We start from the raw sequence: 13397 nt of genomic DNA, 5'->3' as shown, positions 1-13397 counted from the left end.
TTATATTTTAAAGTCTTTCGTGCATTTCAAGTTTACACGTGTGTACTGAGCGATGTCAGTGCACGTTAAAGAACACCAGATGGTCTAAAATTTCACAGCCCTCCACTGCGGTGTGCCTCATAATCACACTGTTGTTTTGGCACATAAAACCCCACAAAATTGTTTCAAATTTGCACTGCCAACTAATCTTAGTTCCTTGCATATCTTGTCACCTAGATACAAAGCATAGAGCTGAGAATATGCAATTCAACAGAAGAGCCTGAAATATGGCCAGGATTTTTTACATAGAGAAGCTAGAAATCGCATCAGATTGGAGGGTTTAGCAATGCTTCAAAGCAACACTGAAAACTGCTATTTTGGCACAGATACAGTTTGATAAGAGAGGACTTAATTCACTCCAGGTTAATTTTGACAAAGTATGTTATTGCATTTCTGCACAGAAGGAATTTGAACCCCCAACCCAGCATTCACAGGAACATTACGTTGAAGCTGGGTTATGTCTGAGGAAAATCTTAAAAGCAGTAATGTGATAGCTTTGCACATCTTCGGAAAGAAAGCTTTGCACCATCGGGCACAGTGCGCTCGTGACTGAATAACACAGGTTCAACTGCGTAGTGACGCATTCTGGTGTTTTAATCGTATATGTGCTTTGACAGGGGTAACTTCCACCTTCAAAGCAGTTATCTACAATTGCAGCGTACCTTGCCTATTTGTGTACATATATTCATATATACAACGTTGGTTGCAATTCTTCGTAATGTAGCGGCACAATTGGCGTATCCCGTAGTGCAGGCCAGGTGTCACATTTGACCCCGTTCTCTCGCAATTCGATTGCCGTAGGACCTTGACACTATGTTCCAAGAATCCATGTAACGGTCCATGCACATGGATATACATTTCTGAAAGGTCAGAGAAGAATTCATTAACGAGACATGGCTAACAAGTACCACACAACACAGAGCAGCATTCCGGAGCTTGCTGCTCATAAGAACAGGCTATTGATTCCTTGCCTCTTTAACAGCTGTAGATATTGCACCCATTAACAGGCTTAATGCATTGAATGAAAATTACGAGCTCAATTAATGCAATGGATCAGCTGTGGGGTCAATACTTCCTCAACAATACGAGGCTTGGATGATAAGCACTGTCTTAGAATATGCTGTCTGATGAGCCTTCAAAACACTTTAGCCCATGGGCTAGAAAGGTGATTCATTAAAGAATCTTATCTCTCTCTCTCAAACACACAGTTAATTGCAGGACAAATGAATACACAAAACAAGTAAAGTTGCTAGCGTCACATTGTGTAATTGAGAAGACAGACGAATTTTTAGTTTGCACAAGTTTTTACAGGGCTCGTAAATGGCCGATTGCGTAGACATCGCGTGTACATCGTTTTTCCTACCCATGTCCCCAACAGTTAGCGTGCATCTCTGAAGAAAAACGTTTTCAACACTAACACACCTGTTCAGAGTTGTCCAAGGACGTCCCGGGCTTAGAAATGCACTTCTTAAAGCACTTCTCGGTCATTTTCTGAAACGAGATTTCGCAGTTCAGTGGTCTGCGCGCGCGCCGCTAGAGATGACCTTTCCTGTAACGGCCAACTCGCACGTGTCGCATGCAGCGGTGTCAAAAAATGTTTTGATCAACGTATGTTGCGAAAGAACAAGAACAAACGTAATAGTTTTGAAGAGACTTCGTCAAACAAAACGTGCTTTTGTCACAGCGAGCACGCGACCGGCATGAACGGGTAATTCATGCGATCGCTAATCGTCACCTGCAATAACTCCTGAGCATTTGCAACAGCGATTTGCTGTTTGACCTGGTCCATCAACTCCTCCTTTTGAGCTCCGGTAAGTTTTCCGGCCGGTAAACCATCCATTGTAAGTGTCGTCGTCGAATTACGAGCGGTGGAGCCCTTATGTAATGAGATAAATTTGCAACCACGTGAAAAAAAATATACCCGGCTCCCCGCACCACCGCACTACGCGCAGGAAAAAAGGCACAAAACGAATGAGGTCACAAGCCAATCCAAGTCATAACAAATGCTGATTGCGAGCTGCTGCTGTACTGTTGCCAAAACCAAAACCGAAACTTAACACATGGCGACCATTACGTATTTTTGATTTTGCACACAAAAGCATAGCCTTTGAGATTGGTGACTCAGACTCGGGGATTTATTTCATTACATAGTCATCGCCTAGAGCGTCAATTTGAACACCACTAAATAAACTTCTATTCCACGTAAATGACTGAGTTTATAAGGTACCTATGTGAATTTTATTTACAAAAATCTTTTGGCTTTGCCACACTGAGGCTTGGCTGGATCGATTTTCTCACCAAGCATCCGAAAACGCATGGCATGGAGGTTGCGATGAAGTCTGCTAGGACGCTCCAACTTATTTCCAAGTTGAACACTTGCTGCTCCACAGCGCGTCTGTCTGCCCCGTTTGCTCATGTAATTACCGAATTTCGATCGGTGTAATGCGTGGTATCAAATGCTAGCGTGTTATATTAGAAGTACCACTCGAAACACCGGCTCTTCTATCGTGAGACCGCGCGGTTTTATAATGTGTGTGTCTCGACTTTCAGGTTCGCTACTGCGCCACCAACAGCGGAGAAGACGCGACCAGCAATAATGCTCCAGATATTCTCCAGCTGCATTTGAGAGCAGAAACTAAAGTTCAGAAGATCAGTAAAGCCATGAAAGCATACCTGGAGCGGGCCAAGGCATACGGTAATATCGACGTTATTCGATCAAACGAAGTGTTACCCAACATTCACAAATGCCCGCTGCGGGAGCTAAAAGTTTGCTCGACATCTCAACCCGATCGCTACCGTGATGTAGTTACCGGAAAACGGCCTATATGCGACGTTCTAGCCGTGTCATCAGCTACGAACCTAAAATAATCTTGCGCGTTTTTGTTGCGCTCGTTTCAGATAATTTTATAAAGAAGGAGCAGTATGAATTCGACATTGGGAAGCGACATCTTGCAAACATGATGGCTGTTGATGTCGACGAAATGACGCAGGATGACATTGACGTGAGTCCCCTGTTACATATGTACTCGCGAATCACAGGCCACCGTTTATTCTTTCTTTTATTCTTATTATTTTCTTTTATTTTAGAGAGCCATTCAGTATTTGATGCCTTCAGGCCTACACGAGCCCAAGGCTCGACCGATCATGAAGGTAAGTAAACTTGGTTTCATACAACCTTACGTGTAAAACTCGAGAAGTTCTAACATTTATGAAAATTTCGTTTATTTTCTTTTTTAGCCTCCTGAAGACGTGTTCCCCAGAGAAAAAGGTCAGATTAACGTCTTCAATCTCGTTTCCAATTGGCGTGGAATTTCTGGTATTGAGAAATCTAAAGCTTTCGTGGCGCCACAGGAAACAATTTGCACGCGTTTGATCGCTTTGACACACAGCACAGGTTTCCTTTGGTATGTTTGTAGCAATCTATACACAACTGTACCACTTCATGGGAAGGTAGGTCACGGAAATGTTCACAGTAAGGCAACATTTTGTAATCTAATACTTTGGGCACGCTGTAACGTAACAGCGTAAAGGCAAAGAAAGCAGCATAGAATAGATTAATGACCTTATGTTGCATGCCGAGAAAGAACCACTGCGTTCGTCGTTTTTACGTCTTTTACTATGCATGCTACAATTGGGCCAAACGTTTATTTTGTGTAAAAGTGCTGATACATTGCATGGAACGGGACAGGTGATATATGGAGTATGTCAGGTTACATAGATGAATAAAAGTAGGTTAACAGCTATGCAAACGTTTTGCCGCGAGTTGCATTAATAAAAATACAACTGAAAGGTATTTTCATCTGGCAGTGAGCTACGCACATTCATCCATGTGGCGTGATACGTGGTTGTGAAGTTATGCACAGAAAATTGTGCAGCAGAAATAACATTCAATGCACACATGAAACACCATGGTTCCTCCACTGCACATGTAGGTTGATCCACAGGTCGGCAAAAAATGTGGAGCTCACTCACACTCGATAATGAAATATATTTTGCCCTTCAGGCTCACTCAGACTCAGACTCGCCAAAATTTTCCTCAACGGGACTCATTCGGACTCAAATTCACCAAAATATTACTCACCTGGACTGACTCAGACTCATGGTTCGATACGAGTCTGAGTGAGTCAGCTCACGAGTGAGTTTGCCAACCTATGGTTTGATTGCACTTGCCACTCTATCAAGAAAGGGCAAGAAGCCTCATACAATCTCATCCTTTAAAATAGTTCAAATATCTTTGCTGAATCAAGCATGGAGCACTAATGTACTGCAGCGAATCAGCCTATATATGCCTACGGGGATTACACGTTTATCTTGCTTTCACTGCATCCAGTTGAAGAAACAGTACCTTGCTGTTCCAGCCATTTCATTCTTGTTTATTACTCTAACCATACATGTGAAGCTTTAAATAAATAACTTTGTGCAGCACTATTTGGACATGTCTTGTAATGTCTTGATGCCTTGTTTACATGCAGCTGCACAGTTCGACTATTCTGGAAGGCCGTTTCACTATCTCTTCTACACAACGAGACCCCACTACTACGGCGTGTTGCACGTGAGAAATACAATTCCATTCACTCCTTGTTTGCTTTCATAATGCATGAATCATACTCTTGTCAGACAGGGCACTCTTTAGCGAGAGAGAAGAGACGTGAGACGACCGACATGGCCGTGTTGATCTCGCCACTTTATTAGAAGGCGATGGCCGAAGTGGCTGCCGGCACCCAGACCGCCAGGAGCGTGAGCGCGTTCTTTTCTGTCTCGCGCCTAGAGCTCTCGGCAGGAGCTGCACGGTGGCGGGAAACTGATGATGATGATGGTGCTATAGAATACCCCCCCCGCAGAAATGAACCCGTAATGAAAACTATGGGGGCGAATATACAGAAGTGTTTGTGACGGGAGACAAAGGGATCCGTGGACAGTCCAAGTCATCAACGTGGAGAGGCACGGGATCTTTATGATCTTTCCGGCGGGCAACACTGGGAGAAACGCAGTGGACGAAGAAGTAGAAGCCAGGGCGCTGTGGTCATGCACAAGTGGGCCCACGATGACTGAATCGGGCCTTTCGGGAGGGGCACCGGATGATGCAAGCGGGCGCGGCTCGCGTCACCATGATGATGATGAAAGGCGATGATGATGATTGCATTTGGTGATGATTGCAACTCAATGATTGCATTTGAGCGTGGCCGAAATACAATTGGCCATCTTCTACAGCTTGGTAAGAGGAGCCGATCACAATCTACAAATTCAGTCCAAGTCGGAGTCTACCGCAGCGAAAAGTGCCCTGTGTGGTGGGGGATAAAATGCTTGTACATGTGGCTTGCATCATTCTGCGGCTCGTTAACATTAAAACAATTTTTGACAAATTGCAATGTAAACAGAACCACTACACACGATTAAAAACTTTTTTTTTTTCTGATACAGGATGCAGTCAGCCATCTGGCAGAATTGAACCGCCTGGAATCCCGAATGCTCAACAGAGGAGTGGCAGAACCCGAAGCTGCACTAAAGTTGTGAGTTCGTTAATGTGTTCTTTGTGTTGTTGGCCCGACTTTCAGTGTCTGCTAAGAAAATTACAGGAGTCCTTAGACAAGCGCTTGTATGTGCAATTAGTGTTAAGTTGTTCAGTGCTAGCCACAGGTTGGTATACCCATTGATGAGTACGCTCTGTCTCATACTCATGCAATCAAGAAACAGTTTAGTCAAGAGTTGGACAAAAGAGCATCTCACAAGAGTGACCATTGGTGAAAAACCATACACTCGCCAAACAGAAAAAAAAAGGAAAGTTTTCCTTTTTCCAACAGTTACAACTAATGATATCCAGTGCACTGCAGCTTCAGTACAATAACCTTTCTTTTTCCAAGTAAGACAAAAATGTCATTACTCATTCCATTTTACCACAAGGAAATTGGTAAGTGAACAGTAGATGAAATTGCATCTGTAGTTTCTTAAATTTTCAAAATCTGGGTGTGTTAAAATCCAGGAGATTCAATGGAATTTCTCATTTCCGACCGTGAAAATAGGGCATGCATTACAACAGAGGGCACTTCAGAATCAAGTGAATTTGGTAGCTTCTGATTTATTCACATTGATCCCTGCAGGATGTTGTTTTTCAATAGATGATGATTAACACGCATGCTTTGCATTGCATGTGCTTAGGAGTCTGCAAGACAGTGTCTGGCTTCCGAAGAAAGATCTTGAAGTGCTGCTGGTGGAGTCATTGAAAGATATTCAGGTGATTTTTAGCGTCTTCCTACTTTCTGTGTTTGCTCAACCTATCTCCCCACTATTTCGCTTAAACATGGAGTAAACTGCGACATGCTCGTTGACATGCTCGTTTCTTGTATGTGTAACGTCACCAAATGGGGGGTCACCTCCACTGGACGCGGTAGTTTGTGAAAAATGCATTAAATTCATTACTTTCTTCTAGTTTATAGCTGAAATGAAGGTTGTGTCTATCGATTTCATCACCCAATCTTTCAGTTTGGCTGAAAATTTTGGCGGCAAAAATTTTGTTCAGTATCCCTTTAAGCTTTTCTTGAGAAGATTTACCGCCTAGCCCAAGTACAAGTTCATCTAGCGAGCAGTTTTTTTTAAGAGGAGTATATTCATGGTGTTAAAGAGCCCCTGAACGCCCTCTGCAAACACAAAGAACGCGCGCTATTCTCTCCTTGCGTTTCCCATCTTTTCAGCACACTTCATGGCGCCAGCAATCTGTTCACCTGAGGTCATGAGGAAATAAGCTCTCTCTTGGTCTATATACGAAGAATATCAGTTGTGAATTACCTCCTGTCTGCTTTGCCATGCAGTCGCACGCTTGTTCTGCCTTGTCTTGCATTACTGTCATGCGTGATCAACTGATTTCACTTTGTTTTGTGCATTTTCAACTGCGCAGCCGGAGATAACAGCGTGTAGGTGAAAAGTGCAAAATCGTGATAGGCTCAACGCTTAGTGCTGGCATTTTCCACGTGCTTTATGAAGAAATAAATGACAAGAGGGAGATAGCGCCTGTAGGAAAGGTAGTGAAGGCAAGGAAGAAACCACTTTCTCCTCTTTGAACTTGGAGGGGTTGAAGGGCCCCTAAACCACCCAGAGATCGAAATTTAGTTGTGGCGTTGCAGTTGTGCACGAGTCTATAGCGAATGCTGGCGGAGTTGCACGCGTTATGTCGTTTCGCTCTTTCCTTCGCTAGGCTGCGTTCCTCGGCTTGCCTGTCCACCTATCCGCATGCCCTTCCTCTGCGTCCAAGGTGGAAACGCAAGAAGCGCGCGCATCTGCTAGGAGAAAACAGGCTCTTGTATGCCCACTGACAGCGTCTCTTCCTCACGACGTCAGCTAATCATACAGGTGATGTCATGACAGCTGTTGTCGATATAGGAAAGGCACGGAGAGGAGCATGCGAGCGTCTGTTGGTGGTTTAGGGGCCCTTTAAGGGGCCCTCTAACATCACAAGACAGCAGGGTGGGTTATGCGTGATGTTGCACTAGAGAGCTTTGGAATTTTGATTGCCTGGGTTGTTCATACGATCTTTAACTATCACTTTCTCCTTGCTTTCTTTTTTTTTAAATGAAAGTTCAAACTCTCTTCACCCTAGAAACAGTAGTTGCAAGTTCTTGTGCACTCCAAATAATTGACGGCAATACTTGTCTTTGCTAGTTTCGGTGTCGGTAGCCAGAGGACTGACATCTTTTGATGCTGTGATACTCTGGCTCATTTTGTCCCTCAGATCACCATTGCTGCCAAGGGTGAGCCTAGCCTAGTGAAACGTGCCAATGACGCCATGCCCATATTTAGTGGCCAACTTTAGTTTTGTATTAAAGCAAAATATTGTGGATTTGTCATCTAACGTAGTACTCAATGAGTAACCCTCCTACATGCAAGGAGCATGTGCTGAAGTTTCTATAACTTTTAAAATACTGTCAATGTGCATCTGAATGTACGTACATTTGCAGTTCACCCCCATTGTAATGCGAAAATACAAGTGCTATTGCACTTCAGTATTACCAATACAGTAGACTCTCGTTAAACGAAACCTGATGGAATCAGAAAAATGTGTTCCGTTAACAGGAGTTCCGTTTACTGAGAGATGAACAGGAGGGCAGAATCCGCCTTTTTCACAACGCCCCTGCGCATGCGCTCTCCCGGAGCGCAAAAGTCGCGAAACGTCTCATTATCGGAGGCTTTGCTTCTGGCAATACCGGTTGTCCCGGCCCCTACCAAACCCCTACTAAAATGGCAGAGGGCAGCACAGGAAAATGAAAGAGGCGGATTGAAGTATGAAACCAATCATGTTAGAGGCAGTTGTTCTATTTAAGCAGCAATTCCCCATTTAAAAGATTTCTGTTTACTGAGTCTACTGTATTTGTAATTCTGTGTGTGTGCGTGCATGTGTGTGTGTGTATGTGTGTGGAGAGTCTATCTTGTTGCCTTTCCTTGCATCATTGCTGCGAGCCCGGTACTTCCAAGTCACGAATGGCATGCGCATTATCAGCATGACAGCATTCTTGACTGGAAAGTGGCGAACACAGAGTTTTCAAGAAAGTAAACACAAGCAAGACAGATGACAATTATTGTTGTGGGATGAAAAGATGCCCTTTTTACTCTTTTTTTTTACAGTCTAGGAGTTTAATTTTGCTTACATATTAGTAAACAATTTCAGAGGCCCAGTGCTTTTGTTTTATTCACACTAATTCGCTGTTGTGTCTCTTGACTTCTGACTGATGCAGTAGCATTTAGAACATCGAGCTGAGCTCGTTAGTGTTATGCTTGTGGTTGTGTAAATGCAAATGTTAGTGTTTCTCTTTTTTTTTTTGTCTCTCCCAGTATGAGTACTTCGTAAAGACCCTTGATCGATTAGCAGAGCATCCATACTCGTCACAAGCCAAGGAATTCATCATGAGCTACAGAAAACCGAGGATGGCAACATTTATTCGGGACGAGATACCACCGGTATGTCTGAAGTCCTCTTTCGGTATTTAACATAACAAACTAAATTCCAGGGTTTTTATTTGATTTTGTGTTGTAGTGGGGGCTTTTCGAACTAATCAGGACCCCCTGATGTATTCTGTAATGTGCACCTGATGCTTTAGCATTCACAAGCCTCGAAACACGGTTTTTGTGGCTCAGTTTGAACCGACAGCCTCAGGCTTGATGCCACAATGCAATGCCACTGCTAATAAGCCACCTTGGCAGTTCATGTTTGGTATTAGTTTATTGAGAGTGGTGAGGGTTAGTTATGCAATATGATTGTTTCGAAGCAATAAACCAATGCTCTTCATAATGGGATTTCATTGCGACAACAGTTTACAAGCCATTGTAGCATAGTAAATGTGAGAGCTAGGAGACATGTTCCCATTCTCGTGTTCAGCTGCCTCGCTCTTCTGTTCTGTGACAGCCTTGTTAATCGATTCTCATGGTTTGCTTTTAGTCTCATAGTGAGAGTAAATAATCTTAGGTGTCTGCTAGGTGTCAATGGATAGTGACCGTTCAGCGTAAATAAATGGAAGGCTTGCTCTGAACACTTTGGGAAACAGTACTGCAGATAATAGCTCGTCATGATCGTAGATGTACCTAGATCACACAGTCTGCAATAGTCTGGCACGACCTGCAGTAAGCAAGAATGTGTGGAGGTTTCGGAAGCTCATAGTGGTTCTTTAGAAACCTGACTTATCTTTCTTTTCTTTTTTTTTTCCCCAACACCCAGTTACAGTATGACGAAACTGGTCGACCTTATGCCAAGGGTGATGGTAAGTTGATCTGTACAATCTTTTTTCTATAGCCTTTTCGCCAACTTTGGTGCCTGTGATTTGATTAGCTTGTGTATTACCCCCCCCCCCCCTTTTTTTCCCCCTTTAAGGTGCCAGAAAGCATGTGAGAGCTGAGGTGACCGTCTGGGGCAACGGCACGGGACAAGTGAAGATCAATGGTCACGGTATTGAGTACTTCGACGAAGTCGTAGACAGGTTAGTCGGCATCTGCTTGTTGTACCTTACTGATATCAAAACGTGCACCATTAACAACAGATTTCATTTTTCATTCTGCTGTTGCATACGACACTGCAGTTTTGGAAGTTACGAAATATAAAAGTGCTACAGCAATGTACCGTAGCAGGCAGCTGGCTTTGTGCTCTGTGTAAGCTGACAATGCGAAAATGTACTGGTACGTCAGTGACAGTGAGAGGGTTAATGTCAATGATTTCAGTTCACGTGGTTCTTTATTTCTTTGTTGAATGACTAAGCATTAGTGACTCATTTCCCACAAGCTTTTATCATTATGTAGCGGTTCCAGGTCGTATAAAACTGAACAAATTGTACAACTGTAACTGTAGTGGAGTTTTTTCGACTTTCTGTGACGGCGGTTGTCAGGTTATGAAAACAATACTCATTTTTAGTTCTGGAAAGCTACAGCAGAAAATTTTCTGGTCAGAACTGAACATTGGCATGGTGGAAGTACAACCGCTGCGGGACAGAATCTGGCAGAACATGAACTATCACTATTAGTATTTCACGTACAACACTGCAGTAGCTTGTATTTTTACCATTTGTTTATACAATAAGCCATGTGCGTCGTCATTGCGACATGATAAAATGCTCACTCGCAATATTGCGTAACATCATTCAGTGAAAGGATTAGTGTGGCTTGTAATATCACGTGCTAATTCCAGTTTTTGTCAATGCTACTTGAAATCTCTTGCTCCGACAAGAAAACCCAAGAGCTTTAGGAAATACGTTTGATAAAATGTGGTAATATATATATATATAATAATAATAATTGTTGCGATTTTACGTCCCAAAACTGCTGTATGATTATGAGGGATGCTGTAGCGGAGGGCTCCGGAAATTTCGACCACCTGGAGTTCTTTAACGTACACATAAATCTAAGTAGTACATAGACCTCTAGTGTTTTGCCTCCATCGAAATGCAGCCGCCGTAGCCGGGATTCGATCCTGTGACTTTAGGGTCAGCACTTGAGCACCATAAGTAAAATGTGGTAACCTCTGCTTGTGATATATACTATATTTTGTAGTTGCCACCTCATCAGACACTATATTTGGCGTTACTCTCCACCAAAGTGTAATTACATGGGTATGGAAGTCGCATTACTTCTCTACTACTACATCTTGTCACACTTTGGCTTTTCTCTACCCTTCTTCCCTTCTGCAACTCTTTTTTCAGGGAGCAGGTAATGTTTCCCCTGCAGTTTACGGGACTGCTCATGAAAGTCGACGTCGAGGCGACACTCAACGATGCCGAAGGATCAAGTGTCCGTGCGAATGCCATACGGCATGGACTGTCATTAGCTCTTCGCAGCTTCGTCTCCGAGAAGGAGGTGGAGAGAATGAGGCTGGGTAAGAGACATCACAGCCCTTGGCGCATTCACAATAGTGTGCCAGTTGCCAACCTTCCAAGTACACTTGTCACAATTTGTCTTCTCATGAGCAATGGAAACGGGAGATGGATGAGCTCATGAGCATTGCTGCTGTATTGAAAGGAAGCATTAAGAAGGCTGCTGGTGGCCCTGGCACGCATTGTAAGCATGATCAGCATTGAACGAAACGTGCCACTCGGTGATTGAAGTCACGCTTTCATACTGCTTTGTGTTGTGAAACCTAAGAATTTTATATAGTAGCACCAGGGGGGTGTCACTTGAGGATACTCAAATCTCATTAAAATGAAGGCACATGTGACAGGAAAGTAAGCTTCGTTATATCCAAAAATTCGTTATAAACGTACATTCGTGACATTGTATTATTGACACATGTGTTTCTCAGTTTGTTATAACCGATGTTTCATTATATTGAGGTTTGACTAGTGTCTTTTATCTCAAGGATGTGACAAGTGTGATGTCACATGTGTGCTTCCTATGCATTTCGATAATTTTCCGATACCATGCACACACCTCACTACAGTGCAGAATGATGCAGAGATCTCGTGCCTGTTTAGTTGTGGCTTGTCCATTGCAGATTGGGCTCCCTCCCACAGCAATGCTTGCTCTTTCTAGCTGTATTTTACACAGAAACACTGCTGCGATACCTTCCTTTTTTTTTTTTGTAAACATACAAGCTCGAGTGCTGCCTTGTGATTTGCTATGCAGCTGGATTGCTGACGAGGGACCCTCGCCGTAGGGAGCGCAAGAAGCCAGGCCAAGAGGGTGCTCGTCGCAAGTACACTTGGTAGGTTGACAGTGCTGATGCTTGCACCTTGGCAGCAGTGCCAGTTGAAATCAAAGCTCGTTTGTTTGTACAGGTAACGAGCATTCACCTCAATTCTAAATGAGGAAAGACAGGTGCTGCCACCTGTAAGTTGTGTCACTGAGCAGGCAAACTAGATGCACAGTACACAGCGTGCAACCGCACTGATAAAACAGATTAGCAGAAAGTTTTAGTAAATCTGTATATGCGTATGTAGTATTACCCTTCACAGTATGTTGGAAATGACAAAGCTGAAGCACTTATACAGAAAGGCATCTAGTACATGTTATTGCTTCTTGTGTACGGAAATGCCACATCGCTAAAACAATTCGCTAAAAGAATGGTTGTTTGATGAGAAAGTACCAAGGAATCAAGAACGTTCCTCTCACTAAGCGGTGAAACCAAGCGGAAAATGTTAACTCATGCCAGGTGCAAACCAAGGCTCGAGTGGTTTAAGAGTTTTAGTCCTGTGTTTGGAAGTGCATTCGAATGATCTATCTGTCGATAAGAACACAAACGGGATGCTTTATACGAGTTAGTTTTCTGAGAGTACCAATAAATACAAGGTAGGTTCACATCAGGTGCCATCTCGAAAGCCAAAAAGTGGGAACCAAGTTTCCTTTTTTGCCACGTTATCCCACTGTCGCATCTCAACGATCGCGCTGTCTTTCATTGCAGCTATAAACGACAACCCCTACAGCTCATCTTCGCTTGCTTTATGATAGGAAAGTGATGCTGCGGGTGCCATGTGGGGAACTCAATCATTAAACACTCCAGTAATATTATTAAAATTGCAGGAGTGCATAGATATGCTCATGTGCAAGCATGTACATTTTTTTGTTGGTGACATGTTTAAGTTAGGAGTACTGCGGGCATGATATAATTGCTGACAATCTGTTTATTTGTCCGGGGCTACATTGACAGGTTGGTGGGCCAGTTTGCATTTTGTTGCACTCTGGATTTGATCAGATGGGTGCAAACTACTTAATAATGCAGCTAGAGTTTAGTAAAATGCCTCTTATGAAATGATATTTGACAGCCTGTATTGTGACAGCTGTCTCTTTGTTTTGTAATTATCTCTTTTTTTCTCTTTCAGGCTCAAGCGGTAGTCTGAAGATGATGAAGACATCAAAGTAGTTATGGATGATTACTAAATAAATAATTCATTCTT

At 43.2% G+C, this 13397-nt stretch overlaps 2 protein-coding genes across 2 annotated transcripts; one reads left to right on the top strand and one right to left on the bottom strand.

Annotated features, from left to right (window-relative positions):
• Positions 1 to 666: 666 nt before the first annotated feature.
• Positions 667 to 2012, bottom strand: LOC119396524 (mitochondrial import inner membrane translocase subunit Tim13-B). Its single transcript, XM_037663780.2, has 3 exons — positions 1775 to 2012; positions 1462 to 1530; positions 667 to 899 (listed from the first exon to the last, which is right to left on the bottom strand). The coding sequence occupies exons 1-3, from the start codon at positions 1877 to 1879 to the stop codon at positions 801 to 803; spliced, it is 273 nt and encodes a 90-aa protein (XP_037519708.1). The 5' UTR covers positions 1880 to 2012; the 3' UTR covers positions 667 to 800.
• A 307-nt stretch (positions 2013 to 2319) lies between these two features.
• Positions 2320 to 13366, top strand: LOC119396522 (28S ribosomal protein S9, mitochondrial). The gene is made up of 14 exons (XM_037663776.2): positions 2320 to 2455; positions 2590 to 2734; positions 2938 to 3041; positions 3127 to 3189; positions 3277 to 3307; positions 4512 to 4591; positions 5461 to 5549; positions 6196 to 6271; positions 8860 to 8985; positions 9740 to 9782; positions 9893 to 9998; positions 11211 to 11383; positions 12130 to 12208; positions 13323 to 13366. Exons 1-14 carry the CDS (start codon positions 2360 to 2362, stop codon positions 13333 to 13335), a joined length of 1224 nt encoding a protein of 407 aa, XP_037519704.1. The 5' UTR covers positions 2320 to 2359; the 3' UTR covers positions 13336 to 13366.
• The last annotated feature ends 31 nt before the right edge of the window (positions 13367 to 13397 follow it).

The sequence above is a fragment of the Rhipicephalus sanguineus genome, chromosome 6 (genome assembly GCF_013339695.2).
Source record: "Rhipicephalus sanguineus isolate Rsan-2018 chromosome 6, BIME_Rsan_1.4, whole genome shotgun sequence".
In the NCBI taxonomy this organism is placed as follows: domain Eukaryota; kingdom Metazoa; phylum Arthropoda; class Arachnida; order Ixodida; family Ixodidae; genus Rhipicephalus; species Rhipicephalus sanguineus.
Note: the sequence above shows the minus strand (reverse complement) of the source record. Positions and strands in the feature narration are given on the sequence as shown.

Bases quoted from the DNA above. Each gene is read 5' to 3' on its own strand.
- LOC119396524 (XM_037663780.2), bottom strand. From the start codon at position 1,879: ATGGATGGTTTACCGGCCGGAAAACTTACCGGAGCTCAAAAGGAGGAG. The intron at 1,531-1,774 runs GTGACGATTAGC...ATCTCGTTTCAG, and splicing joins ATGCTCAGGAGTTATTGCAG to AAAATGACCGAGAAGTGCTT. The intron at 900-1,461 runs GTGTGTTAGTGT...CTGACCTTTCAG, and splicing joins CCTTGGACAACTCTGAACAG to AAATGTATATCCATGTGCAT.
- LOC119396522 (XM_037663776.2), top strand. From the start codon at position 2,360: ATGGAGGTTGCGATGAAGTCTGCTAGGACGCTCCAACTTATTTCCAAG. The intron at 2,735-2,937 runs GTAATATCGACG...CGCTCGTTTCAG, and splicing joins GGAGCGGGCCAAGGCATACG to ATAATTTTATAAAGAAGGAG. The intron at 3,308-4,511 runs GTCAGATTAACG...GTTTACATGCAG, and splicing joins CGTGTTCCCCAGAGAAAAAG to CTGCACAGTTCGACTATTCT.